Below are 26,215 nucleotides of genomic sequence, written 5' to 3' on the forward strand. Positions count from 1 at the left end.
CTTGTTTATTTCAATGTGAAAATGCTTTGTATTTATTTTACACAAGCAAATACCACCCATCTCTTCACTGATCGTAATACAAAAGGGGTTAGGGAGAAAAAGAGGGGGAAGAGGGAGAGAGGGGTGGGAGAGAGAAAGAGCAGGGAGAGTGAAGAGGTTGATGGGAAAGGAGAGAGGAGGAGGGGTTTGGGAAGGGAAGACAGTATGAGGTGACAGGAAGGGAAGGCAGAATGTGGTGGAGCATTAATTACGATTCATATTGTTTCATCAAAATTATTCTGCATTAAATAACAGTGAAGATTTAATCAGAATAATGTCTGAAATCCATTTTCTACCGGTCATACGATAAACATGGTTCGGAGACAAACTCCCGTCTGGACATAAATACCGACCAGACACGTCTGGAGACGAACCTTGCCCGAACACGTCCGGAGACAAAGCCAGCTCGAACACCTCCAGAAACAAACCCTGCCCGAACACATCCGGAAACAAATCCTGCACGAACACCTCTGGAGACAAACCCTGCCCGAACACGTCCGGAGACAAACACTGTCCAGACATAACCACCGTCCGGATATGTCCAGAGACAGAGAGAGGGAGAGGGGGTGGGGGGGGAGAGGAGAGAGTGAGAGGAGATGTTGGAGGAGGGTGCTGCACTGTATTGGGAAGGGGTAGAGCAAGGATGGGACAAAGATAGAGAAGGGGGTGAGGGTAGGGGAGTTAGTAGAGAGAATATGTTATGCTTTATTAACAACACACACACACACACACACACACACACACACACACACACACACACACACACACACACACACACACACACACACACACACACACACACACACACACACACACACACACACGGCCAATATCGGCATTTTTTCAGGAATCAGCAGGCTGGAGTCAGAGTGATTACCAAATGCAGTACTTACTGCATACAACCTAGAAACCTTGAGTAGCTTTCACCGAAAAACAACGTTGCATTTATATAGACGATTTAGGGATATGTTCACAAACATTAATCTTTACTAGTACGTGCCCGTACGTGCGTGCCCATACGTGCAAACCAAAATAAAAATTTTCAAACCGCGTGCCAGAAACAACAACCATACAGGCCGTTCTTTCGCTCTCGCGTGCCTGTACGTGCGTGGCCATACGTGCATGGCCGTACGTGCATGGTCGTTCGTGCAAACCCCAAAAAAACAACTTTCAAACAACCACACAGGCCGTTCCTTCGCTCTCGTAAACAACGACTGGATAGGGGCATTGTGTTTATCTATAAATGCGCATAAGAAATCGAGAAATTATTAGAATACACTAAGTCATCACTAAGTGGTGATGTGGTGCGTGCCCGTACGGAATGATCACATACATTCCACGAATTATCGCTTGCATTGAAGTAACAACTGCTGTGATACTTACACACACAGAGTTAATTAAAATCCAAATTAAAATCACGTTTACCTCCCTGTCTTTGCTTGCCATGACATTCGCTGCCATTGACCATTGCCACTCCTATGCCACGGTAACTAAGGCGTCCTTTCCCCATCGGCCATGCCTTCGCAGCAACGTGTCTTGTCATTGGTTTGGTAAATAAATGGCCGCAGCAATGTGTCTTGCCATTGGTTTAGTAAATAAATGGCCATAACTTGGGAAGCACTTGTCCGATTAATATCAAACCTTGAAAAGGCACATACTCAGGTCACCAGCAATATAGCTGGCAAGTTTCAATTAGATCGGACAAGTGGTTGTCGAGAAACAGCGGTCACAGACACACACACAGAGATTGCTGGAATTATAGATAGATAAACAGCTGCATATGATGGGTGGAAAAAAAATTTGGCTCGGGAATTTAGAAAACACGTTAATGCAGCAAAACGGCTCGGAAATCGGGTGATATTTCACAAATCTCTCATATTGACCGAGCACGAACCACCCGCTCAGGGTGGTGGAGCGCAAACCACCCGCTCAGAGTGATGGAGCACGGATCACTCGCTCAGGGTGACAGAGCACGAAACGCTCGCTCAGGGTGACAGAGCACTAAACGCTCACTCAGGGTGACGGAACACGAAACACTCGCTCAGGGTGACGGAGCACGAAACACTCGCTCAGCGTGACGGAGCACGAAACCCTCGCTCAGGGTGACGGAGCACGAAACACTCGCTCAGCGTGATGGAGCACGAAACCCTCGCTCAGGGTTAAGGAACACGAAACACTCGCTCAGGGTGATGGAGCACGAAACACTCGCTCAGGGTGATGGAGCACGAAACACTCGCTCAGGGTCACAGAGCACAAAACACTTGCTCAGGGTGACGGAGCACGAAACACTCGCTCAGCGTGACCCAGTGTTTCGCAATCAGATCCAAGATGGCTGACCGGCAGCCATTTTAGTTGTAAAAAACCTGATGTTGAACATGTCCTCAACCATTTCTTGGACATGCATTTACCAATGTTGTTCCAACTTGGCACCCAGATAATGAATGATGGCTTTCATGAGCCGTCATGTTTTTTTCAATATCAGTTCCAAGATGGCCGACTGGTTGCCATTTTGTTGCTTATTTGTGTCCCCAACCATTTCTCAGAAATGTGTGGTCTGATTTTGTTCAAACTTGGCACAAGCACAGCACATGATGGCATGCACATGCCCCTCCCTTTATTTTGCGATCTGATAAAAGATGGCTGACTGGTAGATTGCCGACCGTTTTAGTTGGTCAAAAATATGGACAAGCCCTCCAAAAAGCAAAATTACTAAAACAACGGGGGGCTGTGACATTTTATGTCTTTTTTACTTGTTTATGATGTCATAGGTGCCTTCGTTATGACATCATAATTGCATATGTAGAATGCGACATCCGATCAGTATGAAAAATTTTGTGGGCCATCTCAGGATAAATTGGTCCACAGAAATAAGTTGATGTTATCAGTCGTGGTTTGGCAGCCATATTGTTGAAAAAACAACAACTTCCATTTGATTTGAATCGAATTTATTTTAATACGATTCTGAATTCAATTGAATAATAATAAATGTCATGGGTCAGGATCAAGTGTCCGTCCAATCAAAGACGGGTTGCATCAAAGTGGGGCGTCTTGGTACCCGATCATCACTACAGCAGTTATAAAGTGGCAGGTATAGTTACATATGTCTACATTAATTACCTAACACACCACTACACAAACACCATAAAAACAAGTCCTGGCAAGGGTCTGCATCTTTGATTGCTCTTTTTAATGTTGCAATTTTGATGTGTTTATTTCTGACTGCTGCTGACCTTCCTCGAAGCCCAAAGACCAATCCCCTCCTTTTCCGATTGGCCCATGGTTTCCACCATTGCAGAATTTTGCAGGAACCTAACCCCCACAATAATTGAGGGTTTACTATACGAGAAAAGAACCTATCCTGAGGATGGGTTAATTCCCCCACGTTTATAATTTGTGAATTGAAATTCCCCCACCAGGTGTCGCAATTAAATACTGTATACAATTGCATAAAGAGAATTAAGGTGTTCCCTCCACCCTTAATCCCAGGGTCTATTTTTCTTTTGGGCTGTCGAAAACATTCCCGTGTACCCCTCCCCAAGACAACCACTAGCTTTCAACTCATTCCTCCAGCGGTTCAGGAGTGCACAGAAGTCAAACAAACTCACAAACAAGCTTAAAATGACCCAAGACTCATGTATGGGCTCACATGTAAACCACATGCAAGCAAAATGTATGAGGAAACATCATTGTCCTTCTTGAATTATATTTAGTTTGCTGATAGGATTGCCTAGGGTTTGGCACACTTACCTATAAGTTTGTCTACCTGGGTTTGCATCTCAACCCAGCCATAAACTGTCATCCCGGTGTCTCACAGGCAAGGTGATTCATCAATGTGTGTTCTGTCCCTCGGATAGCTGATAAACAGGTGTTCTGTCTGCCGGCAGTATTTGGTGGATGTGAAAGATCCCAGTGTACTTCGTGAAGAGTAGGCGAGTATTCGTTGACACCACAGTCAAATTCCAAATTCCTGTCCTAACCAGCAGGGGGCACTCCATCAGCGGCACAGCTTTGCTCCTGGCAATTATGAAAGCAAGCAGCAAGAGGCTGCACACAAAATGAATTAATTATATTTCGTACTAGCAGGGGTACCCGACATTGCCCAGTGCTGTTCTAATTCTGTTGGTATTTTGAAGAAATCAAAAAAAAAATTTCTCTGGTTTTTTTTTGTGGGGGCCTAAAACACATCCTTACACCCACTAAGTAATGGGATTGGGGATCATTTAGTATTACTTTTCACATTGTTACAAAAGCTAAGGCACTCACTATAAAGTGACGAAAAAAGAAATCTTACTTTTTTCTTTTTTTTTTCATTTTCAAGAAAATTATTTTTTATCTATAACACTCCCTGGCACTCACTGATGAATCTCTGAAAGTTTGACAAAGATCTGTTTGGCCATCTCTGAGAAAACTAGTGATATACCTTCACATACAGTGTTTATAGAAAGTCTTCACCCCTTTCAAAATTTCACCTTTTGTTACCTTGTAGCCTGGAATTAAATTGCATTAAATCAGACGTTTTCCACCTTTATTTACACATCTTCACCCACAACTTCCAAGTGAAAAACAAATTCTACAAATTTCAGAAATTTAATTAAAAACACAAAATTACAATATATTGGTTGGATCAGTGTCCACCCCCGTCAGTTAATACTTGGTGGAAGCACCTTTGACAGCAATTACAGCTGTGAGACTGTTGGGATAGGTCACTACCAACTTTGCCCACCTTTATTGGGCGATATTTGCGCATTCTTCTGTCCAAAACTATTCAAGTTCAGTCAAGTTGCATGGAGAGTGTTGATGGACAGCAAACTTCGTCATGCCACAGATTTTCAATTGGATTTAGGTCGGGGCTCTGACTGGACCACTCAAGGATATTTATCATTATGTTCCTTAGCCACTCCAGTGTAGCTTTAGCTGTGTGCTTCGGGTCGTTATCATGCTGAAACGTGAATTTCCATCAAATTTCAGCTTTCTTGCAGATGGCAGCAGGTTTTCCTCTGGGATTTTTCTGTATTTTGCTCCATCCAGTTCCCTTCTATCCCAACAAGTGTCACAGTCCCTGCTGATTGAGAAACATCCCGACAACATGATGCTGTCACAACCATGCTTCACAGTCGGGATGGTGTTCTTTGGGTGATGAGCTGAGTTTGGTTAATGCCAAACGTAATGTTTCGCATTTCGGACAAAAAGTTCCATCTTAGTTTCGTCAGACAACAAAACATTTTGCCACATGGCTTCAGAATCTCCAGAGTCGTTTTTTCTATGTCTCAAACGTGACTCAAAGTGGGCTTTTTGAGTAATGTCTTCCTTCTTGCCACACTACTGTACAGGCCAGACTTGTGGAGTGCTTGGGATATTGTTGTTACACACACAGTGACCAGTCTTTGCTGTGGAGGCATGTAGCTCTTTTGTTGGCCTCTTGGTGTCCTATCTGATCAGTCTCCTTGCTTGGTCATCCAGTTTGGAGGGATGGCCTGATATAGGCAGGGTCTTGGTGGTACCATACGCCTTCCACTTCTTAATGATTGTCTTGACTGTGCTGAAAGGGATATTCAAGGCCTTTGAAATATTTTTATACCCATCCCTTGATCTGTGTCTTTCCACAACTTTATTTCAAGAAAATTATTTTTACCTATAAACACTCCCCGGCACTCACTGACGAATTTCTGAAAGTTTGACAAATATCTGTTTGGCCATCTCTGAGAAAACTAGTGATATACCTATACATACAGTGTTTATAGAAAGTCTACACCCCCTTTCAAAATTTCACCTTTTGTTAACATGTCGCCTGGAATTAAATTGCATTAAATCAGACGTTTTTTGAAAGCTCCTTGGAGGAGCCTCCTTGAAAGATCAGATCTGTGACTTGCTTCAGGTTTCATGCAGACCTGAACTCACCTATTTCATGGTCGGGTTGTCGGCGACTAAACCATCTCCCCACCAGGTTTTCTGGTGAGGAGGGTGTACGATATGGATACCCAGCAGGATTAAAAACAAAACCTGCCAAAGGGTGGATGAGCTCCTTGTGAGCCAACGGCCATCCATATCTAGTGCTCAAATGTGGCTGCAGATGTCCTCCTGCAGTTGAGGTACTTTTTTAGGAGGGTGGTGGCAGGATTTGCACTTGGGCCACCGTAAAGTAAAGCACGTAAACACAAGAAAACCATAAAGAGAATTGAAAAGCCACTCCACGGGAGTACCCACTGTGCAGCCCCCCCCCCCCCCCCGCAGGGCAGCTCACTGGATGAAGGGATTTTGGGCAAAGCCTTCAGGACCCACACTCTTTGATGATAGGAGGAAAACTACAGGATAACCTTCCTGGGTCAGATTGCAGTAGTGTGGGTTGGGGTGGTGCTGAGGTGTCGTCCATCAGACGGCGGTCTCTTTGGGTTAACCTGAGGTGGTCCCTTTGGGTGCGTGCCTGGAATATCCTATCCCGAAGAGAGGATGATCACCTGTCTCTATTATCATCTGAGCTCAAGCTTTTGAACATCGGTATGGCAGCACTCTGACGTTGAGACCGGATATTGACGTGATCATGGCGGGTGGTTACACCGACTATTGGTCTGGTCGCTCTGATGGTTACCATGTCGAAGGAGTTGCTGTAGCTGTGTCCAATAGGCTGACTCTGATAATAATTGAGGTCACACCGGACAACGAGCGTGGTATGAGACAAAGGATTTGTCACTCCTTGGGTCTCATTTCCGTGGTGTCTGTATATGCTCTGACTGAGGCGAGTGATCTCACCATGAAGGACACATTCTTTTCCACGCTCAAGTCTGTGGTTCATCAGTGCCCCAGGCGAGATACTCTTCGAGTCTTGGGGGATTTCAATACATCGACTTGAAATGAACATGGATTTGACTGACCAGGGATCTGAGATGGAGACTTAATTCCTTTGGTACCAGGTCTCTTCAGAGAATCCTTAGCTGTCGCTGGTTGGACTTTGTGTCTCACGAGAAGTTGCTGAGAGAGACTCAAATGAGATTTGTTACCTACATAGTCCGGAGCATCAGCTGCGGCTCTATGGATGTGTGGCTCATTTTCCTGGCGCTGATCCTGCTCAACAGATTCTCTCAGTGAGGGAGCCTCGTGAGTGGACGAGGCCAATGGGCTGACCACATGCTTCGTGGTTGCAGCAGGTTGATCGGCATCTCAAGGAGATGGAGATGGGCCAGGCATCTGCCTGGGGGATGGCCAGACGGAGGTCCCTGAAAGCTGAAAGGGGGGTCCTGAAGAGTTGTGGAGTGCCTTCAAGACCACCGTCCTTGATGTTGCTGGTGGATGTCTTGGAACTCACCGCAGGGCAAAGAAGAATTTTGTCTCTTAAGGTACACTGGATACCATTGACCAGAGTCGCAGAGCCAGGCTTAATGGCAGAGCTGTGCTATTCAGGGTGTTGAGGCGTAAAACTATACGTGCACTGAGGATGGACAAGGAGGCCTATGTGAGGAATCTGTGAGGAGGTAGAGCATCACCTGTGGTCAAGTGATTCTCATCCTGCTCACAGGGGAATTCACGTATTGCATTCCTACAAGCCCATCCTCGGTGTACAGCAGTTAGAGTGGAGGGTGGAGGGCTCTTGACAGAGGAGTCCGAAGTGAAGGCCCACTGGGCTGGTTACTTTGAGCGGCTGTACCAGGCTGATCCACCAGCTGTTCAGTTGTATATCAGGCGTGTTACAATAACTGTTGCTGACTCTCCAATCAACTGTCATCCACCTTCGCTTGTGGAAATCCAGGCTGCCGTGAACCGGTTGAAATGGGGTAAAGCTCCAGGGATCTGTGGCATCCATGCTGAACTTCTCAAGGCTGGTGGAAATGCTGTACTGATGTGGTTGCATGCAGTTCTGTGCTCTGTCTGGAATACAGGCATCATCCCAGCTGACTGGAAGAGGGCCTTGTTGTCCCTCTATTGAAAGGGAAGGGTTATCGCCAGGACTGCCGCAACTACCGAGGGGTGACGCTGCACTCAGTGATGGGCATGGTCTTTGCTGGAATAATTCTTGATATGGTTTGCCATCATCTGCCTGAGCACCAGTGCCCAGAACGGTCAGGCTTCACACCAAAAGAGGTCAACGACTGACCATAACCTTGCGCTTCGGCTTCTCACCGAATGCAGATAAGAGTTAAGTCATTGGCTGCTTGTAGCGTATTTTTATTATTATTATTATTATTTTTTTTTATCTCTCTAAGGTGTTTGATTCAGTGAATCAGGATTCCCTCTGGAGGATTCTTAGTCTTCATGGGGTGCCACTAAAACTGATCAATCTGATGTCTGAACTATACTCTGGTACTGAGAGTGCTGTGAGATGTGGCGATACCATCTCCAACTTATTTCCAGTTGTTACTGGTGTTAATCAGGGGTGAGTACTGGCCCCCACACTTTTCAGTACTTGGATAGACTGGATTCTGGGGAGGATGTTGGAGAGATCAAGCTGTGGTGCGTCGTTTGGGAATGTCAAGATCTCTGACCTTGATTTCGCAGATGATGCAGTCATCTTTGTGGAGACTCTGGATATCCTTTTTGGGCCCTCGAGGTGCTGAATGAGGAGTCGAAGCCGCTGGGATTACAGGTTCCCTGGGTCAAAACGAAGATGCAGGCTTTCAGTGTCATCTTGATTGCTGCTATCTTGTCTGTACCTGTTTGTGTTGAGGATGTTGATGTCACGGAGAGATTCACTTACCTTGGCAGTGATATACAGTGGGGAGAACAAGTATTTGACACACTGCCGATTTTGCAGGTTTTCCCACTTTCAAAGCATGTGGAGGTCTGTAACTTTTATCATTGGTACACTTCAACTGTGAAAGATGGAATCTAAAACAAAAATCCTGAAAATCACATTGTATGATTTTTAAATAATTAATTTGCATTTTATTGCATGAAATAAGTATTTGATACATCAGAAAAACAGAACTTAATATTTAGCACAGAAACCTTTGTTTGCAATTACAGAGATCAGATGTTTCCTGTCGTTCTTAACCAGGTTTGCACAGACTGCAGCAGGGATTTTGGCCCACTCCTCCATATAGATCTTCTCCTGATCCTTCAGGTTTCGGGGCTGTCGCTGAGCAACACAGACTTTCAGCTCCCTCCAAAGATTTTCTATTGGGTTCAGGTCTGGAGACTGGCTAGGCCACTCCAGGACCTTGAGATGCTTCTTGCAGAGCCACTCCTTAGTGCCCTGGCTGTATGTTTCAGGTCGTTGTCATGCTGGAAGACCCAGCCACACCCCATCTTCAATGCTCTTGTTGAGGGAAGGAGGTTGTTGGCCAAGATCTCACGATACATGGCCCCATCCATCCTCCCCTCAATACGGTGCAGTCGTCCTGTCCCCTTTGCAGAAAAGCATCCCCAAAGAATGATGTTTCCACCTCCATGCTTCATGGTTGGGATGGTGTTCTTGGGGTTGTACTCATCCTTCTTCTTCCTCCAAACATGGCGAGTGGAGTTTAAACCAAAAAGCTCTATCTTGGTCTCATCAGACCACATGACCTTCTCCCATTCCTCCTCTGGATCATCCAGATGGTCATTGTCAAACTTCAGACGGGCCTGGAATTGCGCTGGCTTGAGCAGAGCGACCTTGCGTGCGCTGCAGGATTTTAATCCATGACGGCGTAGTGTGTTACTTATGGTTTTCTTTGATACTGTGGTCCCAGCTCTCTTCAGGTCATTGATCAGGTCATGCCGTGTAGTTCTGAGCTGATCCCTCACCTTTCTCATGATCGTTGAGGCTCCACGAGGTGAGATCATGCATGGAGCCCCAGACCGAGGGAGATTGACTGTTATCTTGAACTTCTTCCATTTTCTAATAATTGTGCCAACAGTTGTTGCCTTCTCACCAAACTGCTTGCCTATTATCCTGTAGCCCATCCCAGCCTTGTGCAAGTCTACAATTTTATCCCTGATGTCCTTAGACAGCTCTCTGGTCTTGCCCATTGTGGAGAGGTTGGAGTCTGATTGATTGAGTGTGGACAGCTGTCTTTTATGCAGATAACGAGTTCAAACAGGTGCAGTTCATACAGGTAATGAGTGGAGAATGGGAGGGCTTCTTAAAGACAAAACTAACAGGTCTGTGAGAGCCGAAATTCTTACTGGTTGGTCGGTGATCAAATACTTATTTCATGCAATAAAATGCAAATTAATTATTTAAAAATCATACAATGTGATTTTCAGGATTTTTGTTTTAGATTCCGTCTTTCACAGTTGAAGTGTACCTATGATAAAAATTACAGATCTTTACGTGCTTTGTAAGTGGGAAAACCTGCAAAATTGGCAGTGTATCAAATACTTGTTCTCCCCACTGTACATGTCTCTTCTGACTGTGAGCCAGAGGTCAACAGATGTCTGGGTTGGGCCTGGGGAGTCTTGGATTCACTGGATTGTGGGGTGTGGCACTGTTGGTACCTGGGCAGAAAAATGAAAGTCAGAGTCTTCAGGTCATTGGTGCTTCCAATCTTGCTCTACGGATGTGAGACTTGGACTCTGGCCAGGGATTTGAGACGGAGACTTAATTCCTTTGGTACCAGGTCTCTTCGGAGAATCCTTGGCTATTGCTGGTCAGACTTTGTGTCCAACGAGTGGTGCTGAGAGAGACTCAAATGAGATTTGTTTCCTGTATATTATGTGAGTATCAGCTGCGGCTGTATGGACATGTTCCTTTTCCTGATGCTGATCCTGCTCACCAGATTCTCTCAGTGAGGGAGCCTCGTGAGTGGATGAGGCCAGTGAGCTGACCACGTGCCTTGTGGTTGCAGCGGGTTGATCAGCATCTCAAGGAGATTGGGATGGGCCAGGCATCTGTCTGGGGGATGGCCAGACGGAGGCCACTGGAGTACTGGTGGAACATGGATGCAGCGATGTGCTGATCCGGTGCATGCTCCCATACCCATACCTGACCTGACCTGACCTTGGTGGTCATGGTTAAGTCTTTGCTATGAAATGCACTTCCCAGAAGAGGAACTCTCCAGGAACAGCTGATTTTATTCTGAAATAATCAGAATTGCTGCAATTTAATCAGAATCGCTCCACATGTGATGGAAGCCCATGAACTTGGTGTGTGAGTTTGAAGGTGCTTGGTTGCACTTGAGCTAATTTACATTTGCTGTTATGAAGTGGGTAGACACTTATCCAAACAAGATATTCTAGTTTTGTATTTTAATTATTTTTTGAAATTTGTAGAACTTGTTTTTCACTTGGAAGTTGTGGGTTACAATGTGTAAATGTACAGTTAAGCCCAAAATTATTCATACCCTTACCAAATTTGGAGTATTTTGAATCGTGTTATTTGAGGAATAAGTTTCTTCTTGCTTAAGTTACATAAGAATGTGACAAACAGCTGAAAGAATCACTGCAAGAGACATTTCAAGAAATACATTGTTTCGGGGGTATTTTATTGATAGATTTACAAAAAAATGTCACGTCCAGAATTATTCATACCCTTGCTTAGATCAGTTCAAAGTCACATTCAGTAATCAATGGAAAAGCCTCTGTTTGTGATTACAGCCTCCAATTGGTTTTTATACTTACTTATAAGGTTTTTGCATGTCTCTTTTGGGATTTTGGCCCACTCCTCCTTCACGAAGGTCTCCAGGTCTTTGAGGTTGGAAGGCTTCCTTGCCATCACTCTGGTCTTGAGCTCCCTCCACAGCTTCTCGATTGGGTTGAGGTCCGGACTTTGGCTTGGCCACTCCAGAACGTCTACATCATTATCCCAGAACCATTTCTTCACTGACTTGGCGGTGTGTTTTGGATCGTTGTCCTGCTGATACGTCCAATGCTCCCCGAGGTGAAGTTTCTCTGCGGACTGTTTGATGTTTTCCTCAAGGATCTTTATGTACTGCTCCTTTTTCATGATGCCATCCACTTTGACGAGTTTGCCGGGCCCACTGGCTGAGAAACATCCCCAAAGCATTATGCTCCCGCCTCCATGCTTGACGGTTGGGACTGTGTTCTTCGGGTTGTACGCTTCACCTTCCTTTCGCCAAATGAAAGCAACATCTCTGTGCCCGAAAAGCTCCATTTTTGTCTCATCCGACCACAGAACTGAGGACCAAAAGCTTGGATCTTTGTCCAGGTGAGCTTTTGCAAAGGCAAGACAAGCCTTTCTGTGCCTGGGATGGAGGAGTGGAGTCTTTCTTGGTTGGCGTCCATGGAGCCCCCCTTGTGCAACGTCCGCTGGAGTGTCTGCCTTGATATCTTGGTCCCAGACTCGCCAAGGTTGTTCAGGAGAGCCTTAATACTGATCCGAGGATTGTTGTTGGCCTCTCGCCATACTTTTCTTGCCAGACGAGGCGACACCTTTGGCTTCTGACCACATCCTTCAATGTTTTTTTACAGTGTGGAACTCCTTGTACTTCCTAATTATGCGTTGTATGGTGGCAACTCGCACTCGGAACTGCTTCGAAATAACTTTGTAGCCTTTCCCCTCCTTGTGAGCCTTCACAATGCACAACCGAAGGTCCTCACTGACTTCTTTCTTCTTCACCATGCTGACAATGACCTGAGAATAATTGCATCAGCTCCCCTTAATTTATAGTCTAAAAGCAGTGTTGTTCTATAACATTCCTCACTATACATTCAATAGACCACATTTGTAATGCATTCAGATTGTATGCACACATCTTGGAATAATTGCATAACATTATAAAGAATCTTAGGACTATCAAAAGCATGTGCATTATCACAAACATTGGCCTCAATTCTGAGACTTGGTATGGGTATGAATAATTTTGGACAGGCATAAAAACAGAAATCTTAACATTTCTATTGTTATGCTAATAATGTTGAGCCAAAAATATATGTGGATTTGTAAATGCCAACTAAATGTCCTGGGTGAAGTGAAAGTTCCACCACTCCAGCTTGTAGGTACGAGATAAATGCAAAACTCTCAGATTTTTCATAGGGTATGAATAATTTTGGGCTTAAGTGAAGGTGGAAAAAAAATCGGATTTAATGCAATTTAACTCCAGGCAGTAAGGTAACAAAGAGGTGAAAATATTAAAAAGGGGTGTAAACCTTCCATAAGCATTGTACACACACAGACACACACACACACACACACACACACACACACACACACACACACACACACACACACACACACACACACACACACACACACACACACACACACACACACACACACGGCTCTCTTATGGTATCCTTCAATGATTAACCTTCAATGGGTGTCTGCAATCACACAGCAATTTCATCAATTGTTTCTCAAAATGCATTTTATATCAAAATTGAGAGCTCTCCATTTTATTGAGATAACCGTATTATTTTGGAATTGATGTTATTTCGTGATAACTTTCCATCTTCTGCAGATTTCTACCTTTTTGGGACTACCTGTTTTATGAACCATATTCAATTAAAGATTATTTATTGTTTTTATATTAATGCATTACAGGTTTGTTTGTTTTTTTACTCTATTTAACATTGCAGGTACTCCATTTAACAGATTCTGGTGTGAGGTCATTCTTTACTGAGAAAAACAAAATCATTTCATGCAGTATGAGGGAAAAAAATAAAACCTTCAAATGGTCTGGACATACCATGCATTTCATTCCCAACACCACCCCCACAAAATGTACAAGAAAGAAAAGTTAATTGTGGAAAGAATACAATGTATTTTCACACTATGGACTTACACCTGCTGTTCTGCCTCCTCACATATCAAACTACTGAAGGTAAACACTGATATTCTGTCCCATTTATTGGCTGTGGTCTCTCACACTGTCTCTCCAAAAGGACCATCTGGAAAACCCTCCCATCTACTTTCTTAACAATCGTCTTGAAGAAGTTGTCACTCAAACGTGTGGGCCTCATCATCAGCCATGATCTTTCCTGGGCAAACCACATTCCTTAGGTGACCTCCAAAGCCAGGAGTCAACTGCGCATCCTTCCTTGCAAAGTCCTTCCTTGACACACCTGAACTTTTATCCACTTACAAGGCCTTCATCTGCATCTTGATGAAATACTGCTCTCCCATCTGGGGTGGAGCCCTGACTCACACATTATTCAGCTTGATGCCATAGACAAGAAGGAGCAGATACTCTAGGTCCCCTGCCTATTGGGTGGAGAAACAAGGCAAGACGAGCCTCACAAAGATTGTACACAAGCCAAATTACCAACATGATTGTCATGGCAACATAATTCTAGCAATCATGGCTGTGATCTAATCAGATTGAGATAATGTCGTGACGAATATATATCTGCAACGTCAAAACTAAATTTTCAACGGTTTTTGAAATATCGCTTACATGAGCCAAGTTACTGAGATGTTTGCCATGGCAACATATTTCAGCCAATCACAGCCGTGATCTAATCAGGTTTCGATAATGTCACAAGGAATACTGTGTATATCTGCAATATGAAAGCCAAATGTTCAACGGTTTTTGAAATATCGTGTCCACAAAAGTACATGGACAGATAATCTGTCAGTCGGATGGAGCTCATTTTAATGTCCCCCATCTCTGGCCTTGTCGGAGGGGTGGGGGACAACAAGACCTTGAAATGAGCTTTTTTTTTTTTTTTTTTTTTTTTTTTTTTTTTTTTTTTTTTTTTATACCTTGGTCGAGGCTCGTATGAGAGCTAACACACAACTCACAGCAAGGAGGCATGAGACAAGAGGGGCGGGAGTGGAAGGGACAAAACATTGGGGAACAGACACAGGTGAACTGTGGAAGGGAGAGGGATGGGGATGGGACGGGGAACATGGCGAGGGGAAGATGGACATTAAAGGGACTTTCAGGAAGGAAAGCAGGAGAATTGAAGGAAGTGGGCTTGGGTGGATTATCGGGGGTAGAAAAGATCGAGGATTTGGATGGGGGAAGATAAGAGGTGGTGGTGAACAGCTGTTTTGAAAGCCTGAAGGGAAGAATGGGAAAGAATAGAGTGAGGAAGTTTATTCCAAAGGCGGGAAAAAAGAGGAATGAAAGAGTGAAGATGAGCAGTGATTCGTGATTTTGGTAGTTTTACCAGAAGGGGGTTGTTGGCGGACCTTGAGCGCCCTGTGGAAATGTGGTTGGGACAAATCGCAGAGAGAGCAGGGGGGCAAGGCTGGAGAGGAGTCGGTAGAAGACAGAAAGACCACCGACCAACCTGCGGTGATTGAGTGAGAGGCCCAAAGACTCAGCTTCATTGCGGGAGATGCCAATGATCTTAAAAGCCCTGGTTTCGACAGCGTGAAGTCGAGAAAGGTGGGAGGCAGGAGCACCAGCCCAGAGGGGAGAGCAGTACTCCATCAGGCTACGGACAAAAGCTTTGTAAGTGGTCAGGAGCTCAAGAGGGCCGAGGAAGGACTTTGCACGACGGAGGATTCCCAGTCGGCGACTGGCTTTTGAGGCAAGGTTGGAAATGTGACTTTCCCAGGAAAGGTCATGGCAGATAGTGAGACCCAGAAGCTTGAAAGAAAAGACTTCTTCCAGAGGATTGTTGAGAAAGTGGATGGGGGGGTTTTGTAAACGGTCCTTTCGAAGAGACATAGTGAGAGTGTGAGATTTGTCTGGATTGAAAGACATGTTCCACGTGTTGGACCAGTTTGTGATTTTATCCAGATCTGCAGTGAGCGAAGAAGCTGCTGCTTGCCGGTCTGAGGGATGACAGATGGTACGGCAGAGGGTTGAGTCATCGGCAAAGAGAAATAGAGGATTTTCCAGAGAGTCCGAGAGATCATTGATGAAAACCAGAAAAAGAACAGGGCCCAGAACGCTACCTTGAGGAACTCCAGCCTGCACAGGAAGAGGGGATGAAAGAACTCCATTTAGGGCCACACGTTGACTGCGACAGGAGAGGAAGTCTGAGCCATGAGTGGAGATGGCCTTGAATACCATGGGCAGAGAGTTTGGTGAGTAGGGCAGGGTGCCAGACTGTGTCAAAAGCACGTGATATGTCCAGGGATACGGCTCGGATTTCCTGTCTGGCATTGAGGACCTCCATCCATTGATGGGAGAGCAGTAGCAGCATATCTAGGGTAGAGTGACCTGGTCTGAAACCAAATTGATGATTGGAAATCAAGCCATTGGAGAAGAGGAAGGATTTCATGTCTGAAGCGATGATGGATTCCATAACCTTGCTGATGATTGGGAGAAGGCTGATTGGTCTATAGTTACAGGGATCTGTTTTGCACCTTTTTTATGCAGGGCAGTGATGTTAGCAGATTTCCAAGCAGATGGCAGATGACCTTGGGAAAATGAGAGGGTGAATAGAACAGAGAGAGGGTGAGCAAGAGCAGAAGAGCAGGCTTTGAGGACACGTGGGCTGATGCCCTCTGGACCGGTTGCAGAATCTGACTCGAGGTTTGAAAGCAAGCTCTCCACCTTGTCAGGAGAAAAGGATACAGAGTCCAGGGACAGTTGGGTGCGACTGGGTAAAGTGGGTAGAGATAGTGATGGGTTTGGGACACAAGATTTAGCTGCAAACACCGAGTTTAGACATTCAGCTTTATCACGTGTGGAATCAGCAGTGCGGCCATTTGAGGTAAGGGAGGGGATGGAGGGGGAACATACACCAGAAACAGATTTGATTAAACGCCACCAGGATTTTGAGGAGGGAGAGAGGTTTGAGAGTTCAGACTTGAGATGAGAAAGATGTTGTTTTCTGGCTCTCCTGAGGGTAGCTACACACTTGTTCCGAGCTTTGTGGAAAGAACTGAGATTGTGCTCAGTTGGGTTTGCTTTCCATGAGGCAAAGGCAAGTTGTTTCAGGACAACTGCCTCGCCACAAGCTTCAGTAAACCAAGGGCGGGAGGAAGGGTAAGACAACTGAACACGAGAGGGGATAAATCTGTGCATGAGGGAGAGCAAGTTTCTTTGAAAGAATTCCCAGGATGAGTTGATGTTTGAGAAAGTAGTGATAGGAGACCAGTCTGTAAGTTTGATGGCTGCTCGGAGACCCTGCCAGTCGGCTTGAGTGAAATGCCAGACTCGACGGCGGTGAGGTGGTTCTCTGATAACAGCCAGAGAGATGTCCACTTTGACAAGGACGTGGTCAGAAGAACCAATTGGAGCGAAGGAAGAGCAGCAGATATTGTCAGGGAAATTTGTCAAAATCAGATCCAGAAGAGATGGAGTACCATTGGTTGAGATCCGGGTCGGGAAGTTGACCGATTGAGTCAGTCCCAATGAGTCACAGAAAGCTTTTGCTGATGTCCCATGGCAGGTGAGAGAGGTACCCACACCTAGCCAACTGGCGTGATGACAATTGAAGTCGCCACATAAGAGGAAGAGAGAGTTTGGATGAGAAGATAGAAGATGGTCCATGTTTTCGGAGAGTGAGGTGTAGATGGAGTCATCACTGTTCGGTGGACGGTACAGTACACATATAAACATGAGGTGGGAGTGGAGGGGAAGCCGAAGCCAGAGGTATTCCTGGGGGTGGGGGGGAGTGAGAGCAGTGCAGGGAGAGTGAGGAATAGAGTCTTTGATGAAGAGAGCAACACCTCCACCAGGACGAGGCTCAGGTCTGTCATACCGTAAGAGGGAGTAACCAGGGAGAGATACTTGGGAGTCAGACACGTCTTGGGAGAGGAAAGTTTCTGTTAGGCAGATAATGTCTGGTTTGTCAGTGGCAACCTGCATGGAAAGATCTGAAAGGTTTGAGCGAAGGCCCCGGATATTTGAGGTCCACACTTTTAATGAAGAGGTAGGGGAGGAGGCTTTTGGTGCAGGAGGTGGAGGGGGCGGGGGAGGGTCGGACGAGGGAGGAGGGGGGGAGGTAAGGAGGGTTGCTGAAGGAGTGTGGGGTATTGCAGAATAGCGAGGGGAGGGGGCCGAATGAGGAGGAGAAAAGGCTCTGTGGTGCTGTGAGAGAGGGGGGACAAGAGACAAGGAAGATGGCAGTTGAGGATTTGAGGAGGTGGAGTGAAGAGATGGAGGTGAGAGGGCAGTGGAGGGAGGCAGGTTGGTGGATGAGAGGGGGGGCAACTTAGAGAAGGAAGAGTGAGGGGGATGAAAGGTGGGAGAAAGGTGAGGGGGAATTTTTGAAAGAGGTGAGAGGGAGGCGTGGAGGGAGAAGAGTGGGGTGGTTGCTTTGAGAGTGAGAGTGAGGGGTGAGGGGGGTGAGTTGGCACTGAAGTTGGAAAAAAAGAATGGTTGATGGAAAGCGAGCATCCATGGCAAACTGTGGTTTTTAAAAGTTTTAGGTCAGATATACGATTTAACACAATTCTTGATGGATGCAATGAAGGCGAATTCAGAGCATGGAGAGAAGAAGCGCTGTAATAGTTGGATTTTTTAGGCAAGGAATGAAGGAGAGGTCGAAATGAGAGCAGTCTGTTAAAATAGCAGAAGAGTAGTGCATTGTGAAACAGTAAAGAGTACCACATGTGTGAGAGAGGAAGATGAAGCATTATAAGATCGTTTTTGTTGTTAATATTAATGTATGAGAGAGTTCAACAGATTAGGTCATGGAAGTGTAAAAAAAAAAAAAAGAAATCGAGGAAGACGAGGAGGAAGTTAAGAGGAAGAAGTAGCAGAATCGGGAGAAGGTTGTTGTTGTTGTTGGGTTTTTTTTTTTTTTTTTTTTGAGATAAGAAAGAGATTAGTTGGGAGAATGGGGGATATTTGGAAAGTGGGGAGGATGAAAATTGAAGGTAATGGGGAGGATAGAAATTGAAGGTAATGGGGAGAAAAAACAAACAAACAAAAAAAAAAAACGATCGAACACCAAGTGGAACCGGTAGGCCTCAAGCCTAGGACTAGGCCTCAAACACCAGGTGAGAACGTCGACATAAATACTCACAAAATAGCACGATTTTTGAAACAAAACCGAACTAGGAACACACATTAACATGTAGGTGAGAAAATTAAACAGTTAAAACGGGACAAATAACAACCGGAACTTAACTTTGAGAATGTCAGCAGGGAGCCCCGAAGGAGACCTCTTGCCGCTCAAAACCGGAACCGGAAGTCATCGAGAACCGGAAGTCAATTTGAGAGCTGTCTCTCAAATTATCGCTTTCACATCACAGGCAGTCAGTGGTCTCTGCTTTTACCGCCTCCTTTCTGGTCTTGCACCCCCCTTCCCTTTCCATGCTATGCCTTTCTGATCAGGCTTTTTCCAGCCACACATGTTCTGCCAGTAACCCTATTCTAGTGAAACTCCAAAAATCCAGAACTACTGCTCACCTGCACTCATTCCTCTTTTTTTTTTCCTGCCTGTGGAACAAACTTTCTCAGTGTCTTCAATCTCATTCTTCCCTCCAGTACTTCAAGACAGATGTTCACCGCCATCTCGGATCATTCCCCGTCCAAAACCATGACCTTTTCTAGCCCCATTAACCCTCCTCAAGTCCCCATCTTTCCAAACTTACAGTTTTTCCTTCCTGAGAGTTTGTGGCTGTATCCATCTTGTGCACCTCGTGCGTCCACCTCTACCACTCATTCTTCACCACATTCCTTGTTTGTCCAAGTCTCCCTCTCTTTTGTCTCTCAACCCTGCTATTGGTTTCATTATGTTTCATCCTGCTCCATTCTCTGTTCTAGCTCTCCCACGAGCCTCGTTAATGTATCCAAAATAAATCTCAATTTTGTGTATAAAAAAATGCTGCATATCGTGGGTACAAATGATATGCAACCTCATCCTATGTTAGTTTTTATGCCTCTGCTGACGAAGTCGCCAGTTGCATTGTGTTTTCAGGTTGTCCATCCATCTGTGCGTATGTCCATTCTTGCTAATCTTCTATTTTCTCTGCAACTACTTATCTGATTGACACAAATTTTTCACTAAATGTGCAACGACTCAAGTAGAATGTTTTGATGATAATTATGATGTCATAGGTCACATGATGTGGAAGCCATGTTGGGAAAAATGAAAAACTTTGGACCTCTATATATCTCTGAAACTGCTCCATGGAAAAATTTAAACTTGGCACATGTGAAGTACTCCCAATGGGAAACAAGTATGATTTTATTTTTAATGATGTCATAGATGGCTTCATTTTTACATCACAATTGCAAACGTAGAATGCTTCATTTGATCAGTTTGAAAAATTTTGAGGTTCATCTAGGGATAAATTGTATGGGGAAAAAAATTGATGACATCATCGGTCATGTGGTTCGGCAATCATCTTGGTTTTAACATAAAAACCTTCAAAAATCTTATTCTCCGAAACGGCTGAACACATCGGGGTGAAACTTTTACAGGTATTCACACCTATCCATGAGGAACAAAAGGTTCTCCACCAATGATGTCGTATGTCACATGGTTTGGCAGCTGTGAATTTTTGAATAATAAACCTTTAAAAATACTCTTCTCCAGAATGGCTTGAAAGATCGAAGGGAAACTTCACCCACATATTCCCCAAGCCTTGGGAATACCAGGGTGTTCACGAATAATTAATAGGTCACATGGTCTGGCAGCCATAATTGAAGAAAGATCTTTAAAATATATTTTCTCTTGAACCGCTTCATCAATTGACTTGAAACGTCAGTTGTGATCTCATAGTTATGCGGAATATATGTTTTTTTTGTATTTCAACATTATCGGATACATTGTCTGGCAGCCAGAATTATTTAATATTTTGAATCTTGGTTCAGCGATTGAAATCAAACTTGTTACAAGCATGTATAATGATGTAATAATATTGGCGAAGGCATATCTGGTGATATTGCGACGTCGAAGAGTGAGTGCCCTTATAGTTTTTAAATAACACAGGTGTTCACACAGAGTAACTCTACACACATAAGAAAATGTCATGCTGCACCGTTTTTATTTTATTTTTTTTCAGATGTAGCAGCTGCAAGTTGTGGCAGAGAGTACTTGGCCTCCACCTCGGCTGGAAAAATAGTTCTGGACGTGTTCCTACAACTGCTGATGCAGATGGGAGTTGGTCAATGTATCAAGTTAAAAACGTAATGGAATGAATCATTTGAGCTGCTATTGGAGATTTTTCACATCGTAGTCGGTCGTACTGATGTTAATCCTTTGATCTGTTTTCAGTAACTCTCCCTCCACCTAACAAACATAGCAAGCAAACCTCTTCCACATGTTGGCTTTCCATCATTAGTGGGCCCATTAGTCCATTGGACCAAATTGTTATTGATCTTCATTGCCTTGTTGTATACCTGATTCCATACTGCTTGAGCATTAGCTTGCTTTTTCACCAAGCCCAGAAGAGCTTGGGCCAGTGCAGGGATTATACGTTCGTTATTATTATTATTGCCAAATGATACTATTATTGTTGTTGTTAATATTAAAAGTATTAATTAATATGTGCTTTGTTACAATGTTATCATTGTTTTTATTATTTGTTTTGTAATTAGAATGCAATGCCATGCATTAAGCTGCTCAATACACCTTAACGTGACGTGCGTTTAAAACATGGGAATTCTTCCTAGTTATTTGTAGTTCATTCGCCGAATCATCTCAGGAAATCATGACCCTTCATTTTGGTGCATCACACTCCACATCAGAAAGCTCCAGCAAAAAAACACACACACACACCTCATACATTTATAGTAGATAACTACTTTAAATATTTTAACTTAACATTGTTATGATCCACAATGTACAAAATACAATTTAGGTGTTTTCTTGCAGACTTATACTGATGGCGTTGTACAATGTGACCATCAACTGCAACGGCTTGAAATATATTGCGGAGAAAAATGGTGTTGCAAACTTGTTGTGCTGGCTTCTCCAAAGTATGTTTTTATTTTTCTGTTTTGTTTAAGGTCTTATTATTTATTATTCCTGGTATTATCATTCCTGTAAGGTAGTTAAAATCAAAATGTCTGTCTCAAAGCTAAAAGGCTGCAAATAATTTGTGAATTAACCACATGAGGTATATTGACATCATTGGGATAGTTGTATGATTGTCATTGATTTGCTAGTTTAATTCTTTGAATACAACTTCTTGTGTTTGGGATATAACTTCTTCAAAAGCTTGAGTTTGTTGTGGTGTGAGGGTGATGCATCACTTAATTTGATGTTGAAAATGATTTTCTCAACTCCAAATCCCTAAATGGAACTCCACTTAACATACCTACCCATGGAATGAATATTCACTGATCACAAAGCAAAAAGACAAGTTCTTTTTTTCTACTTTGTTACACTTGTTTCCTTCACTCAACACTTTATACACCTTAAACACAAGTTGTTGAAACGGTCAACAGCTACATTTGATAGTAACACTACTTTAAAAACAAGTGGCACTTGAACCAGACTCAGGGGTGTAATGGTTTAGAACGTCTGCTCTGAGTTCGGGAGGTTGGCGTTTGAAACTCGACCCCGACCAATAGTCCGGCCATTTGAGGACAATTTTTGGTCCAATATTTACCTGATGGACAAAAGCACCAAATTTGGCATGAAGGTAGCATATGACAAGAGAAATAATTTTCACTGAAGAGACAATCGAGATCGTGACCTAAAAGGTGAAGGTCAAAGGTAGCTTTTCCTTGAAAACCAAGGTAACATCTTCTTCTTCTTCTTTCGGCTGCTCCCGTTCGGGGTTGCCACAGCGGATCATCCGTATGATCCGCATAGTGATTTGGCACATGTTTTACGCCGGATGCCCTTCCTGATGCAACCCTGGTCGCCTCTTACAACACAGGGATATGGTACACCTATTTTAATTGGGGTATACACCGGCCCAGTACACTGGTACTCATTTCGCCGACCTCGGAAGGATGACAGGCTGAGTCAACCCCCTGGTGTATTAATTCAGTGGCCCAACGGGGTTTGAACTCAGGACCTTTTGGATCCCAAGCCGCTGCCCTAACCACTGCGCCAACAACAGGCTCAAGGTAACATCTAAAGTTCAATTTAAAAAGGTCTAAAATTCGTTTGACAGCTTCCTGCTGTATAGAAGAGTTGAAGGAAGGGGGCTTTGTAATTCTACTAATTTTTGATGACATTTACATCTGCAAATTATTTGCATAATTTATGCAGGAAGTACGAAATTTTCATATTTTCCTACTGTATTATAAAAGCCCCCTATAATCGGTTATTGGAGTCAATAATTGACAATATTGCATCATTGTACCTGGTAGATTAGATACCTGCTGTTAAAAATAGCATATGCAAATTATTCTGTTTTACGACAAGTGACCGCTTAAAGGTTAATGGGTTCAGATGCGAGATCGTAAGTAGAAAACAATCCCCTACCTTTACACAACACAGATGTATTTGCAGAGACTTGTGCAGTGAAGCCTGGCCTTCACGCATTTTCAGTTTTTGCAGGGTATATTGCAGGAGCACCTTATGAACTCCTGACATGCAGTGAAACCTTTTGGTATCGTCATCCAGACCGGGTGCCAGGATTCCTCTTGTCTGACCCATCCAATCTCTGAGGGCAATACGGCTGTTCGTTTCGGAACATCACTGGTGAGCCATATGCTGGCTTGATATTTGTCGCGTCTCACGTGATGCAGTCGCGAATTCTGAAAAATGCCAGCAGTACTTTAGCAGTAGAAAATGAATTTGGGTCATGTGAAAATGAAAATTCCGCAATGTTTGTTGATCAAGTGACCAATCTCTCTCACCTGTGTCGGTGGTAATCTGTTTAATGGCCTTGGTTTCTTCCTGAACATGGCAATTCTGGCGTCGTTCACCTTTGAGATGTCACACTTCTGATACATTTGCACGACAAAGGCTTCAAGCATGGCGAAGTGATCATCTGTTACCTCAACCGTACAGAACGGATGCTCCATGATGTATGCGAAGGCGGAGTTTACATGCGGATACCGATCCCAGGTTTTCCAAGCCTTTGTTTTGCTGGACCAGTGGAAACCGGACGTTGTATCACACCCTGTCGGTAAAGATTTCGTGAAATATCGGTAAAGATTTCGCTTTATCACCGATTTTGTGGCAGATGGATCCAACAGAGTTACACGAGAAGTTGCGACCAAGTCAGAAAGCAGCGCATAATACCATATCTGGATGCTGATGAACAAGCCGACCAAACATTCCGATGAGGATTACCAGAATGTCGGTATCAACACTTCTGATCTGGATGATTCGATGGCCGTGGTCGAGCGCATCTTTAACGTGGATGACAACTCTCGTGTCAGCCTCCTTGTGATCGCAGGTGTAAATATCGAGTCTCGCCACTTCTTTGTCCTGGAACGTAAACAAATGATATAGAATAGAGAAAGGAATTCTAAGTTCACCAGCGGTAGATCATGCCAATGATAATATATCGTACCTGACATGATGAGCTCTTTTCCCGGTGGTAGAGTAATGCAGGCAACTGTTGCGTTCAAATAGTCAAATAGCTCCTGTTTGTTTTCGTCCACTTTGAGGAATTCCTCTCATTTGCTGGGAAGTTTGGTCTGGTGTCCCACTTTTATTCTATTGCCAGTTCCTCGCCGTTGTCTTGTTGCCACTTTCAAGCTATCGGGAATGTATATGTCCCACACAATGTCCAGTCTGGCAGATGTTTCAAGTTGTTGCAGTATGTATGGAACAAACACCTTTGTGGAGTACTCTTCGAACGTTTTCGCCGACATTCGTGGAAGGGCATGGATTATCACAGCTCCATCCACGATTTTACAGTCAAACGCTCTCGATGTCTCCATGGAATCATCATCGGCTTCTGGCATACAAGCGAGCAAGTCCGACTTCTTGGTGAATTATATCGAACCATGGTCCAAAAGTGAAGGTGGATAATCAGTCGTTTCATGGGAGAAGAACTCCTGCATGTCTCCTGATTGGTTTTGTAGTGACACATATAATTGTCCGAATAAGGCAACGTCTTCTCGGAGCTCGATCAGCTTCAGCATAGTTTTCGCCACAGTTTTCTTACCGCAGTTGAACAAATGCAGAATATTCCGTTTTATCGGTTTATGAATTCTCTCTGTCCTGTCATCAAGGACCGCGCGACTGAACTCGGCGAAATGGGATTTACCAGTGTGTACGGATACATTATACTGTCTTCTAGTGTACGGATACATTATACTGTCGAACGTGAAGCACATTGTCGATTGAGATTGACGAGCTCTGGGAAATGATCCATGAAAGGATTTCCCATTTCAACAATAGTATCGTACAAGTGACGAACTTGACCATGGAACGTCTTTTGGCTGGAGTATCCTGAATCATGATTATCACATGATGTTTCTCTACTGATACCGAGGTCATCTTCAAAATCCATCAGTATCCGCGACTGTTCGGGTCCAGACAGAAGCCATTGCCTCAGCCGGACTGGGTTTTGGAGCAGCCCAATCACACCGCCACATCCTTTCACGATCTTGTTATGCTCATAAAAAAGTCAGTGTAATTTATTAACACATGGCATGTTTAAGGTTACACCCTCCATCACACAAACATTCATGCGAGGCTGACTACCTATTACAGTGAAACCCCTCTAATTCGACATCTAACCCCCTCTTATTCAACATCCACTCAACACCCCCTCTAATTCGATATATATATATATATATATATATATATATATATATATATATATATATATATATATATATATATTGCCCGAAGGGAACTAAAGTTTTTTGGCTTCATGTGAACCGCTCTAATTTGACACCCCCCTAATTCAACAATATTTGACCTGACCCGAGCAATGTCGAATTAGAGGGTTTTGACTGTACCTATTACTGTAACACAATCGAGAGGACCCATACTCCACACTAACTATAACCACCACGACAGAACACACACAGAAATAACCAGCCAAAACCGCTACACTGCTTGGGTGGACAGAATTTCTTTACGGCCTACCTACACACTACTCACTACACTCAGCTTCAGCTCTTCGCTGTCTTGACGTCATTGTTGTTGATTAATAACCAAATTATTGCAGAAATGTCATTAATTTCACATATACCCTTCTTAGATTCGCATATTTCCAGCACCTGCATTCTTCAGTAGGTCGAATAACCTCAAAAACATGCAATTTCATGATTGAGAAAAATTGAAACAATACTTACAGCCGCCATTTGTCCATTCTTCTTCTGTTCCTCTGGGAGAAATGGAGCACAAACAGGGCAGTTTCCTCATATTTCCGGTTTTGTTCCTTTACAATGGAGCATCTCGCAGTGGCCACGCCCATCACAATTTAATTATTTTTGACGCCCTCTTGCTAACAATTAAAAGTCGATCTCGATTGTCTCTTCAGTGAAAAATCTTTATTAGGATACATAGAGTCTTCATTGGAAAGCCTGGTGTTGGCGCAGTGGTTAGGGCAGCAGCTTGGGACCCAAAAGGTCCTGAGTTC

The 26,215-nt window shown here is 44.0% G+C and overlaps 1 protein-coding gene and 1 pseudogene across 3 annotated transcripts in view; one reads left to right on the forward strand and one right to left on the reverse strand.

Moving 5' to 3' along the window:
• Window positions 1-26,215, forward strand: part of HSF2BP (heat shock transcription factor 2 binding protein) — a 72,323-nt gene that overhangs the window by 41,930 nt on the left and 4,178 nt on the right. For both annotated transcript variants that reach the window (XM_085893208.1, XM_085893218.1), the window contains exons 6-7: window positions 20,771-20,894; window positions 21,583-21,686. In XM_085893208.1, the coding sequence (XP_085749334.1) occupies window positions 20,771-20,894; window positions 21,583-21,686 (228 nt within the window). The remainder of the gene's footprint in view (window positions 1-20,770; window positions 20,895-21,582; window positions 21,687-26,215) is intronic.
• On the reverse strand, window positions 23,151-25,258 carry LOC147035060 (uncharacterized; annotated as a pseudogene). Its single transcript, XR_015057124.1, has 3 exons — window positions 24,188-25,258; window positions 23,526-24,095; window positions 23,151-23,423 (listed from the first exon to the last, which is right to left on the reverse strand). The product of XR_015057124.1 is annotated as an uncharacterized LOC147035060 (transcript).

The sequence above is a fragment of the Eptatretus burgeri genome, chromosome 1 (genome assembly GCF_056783735.1).
Source record: "Eptatretus burgeri isolate ZD-2024b chromosome 1, Ebu_testis_v1, whole genome shotgun sequence".
Taxonomy (NCBI): Eukaryota; Metazoa; Chordata; class Myxini; order Myxiniformes; family Myxinidae; genus Eptatretus; species Eptatretus burgeri.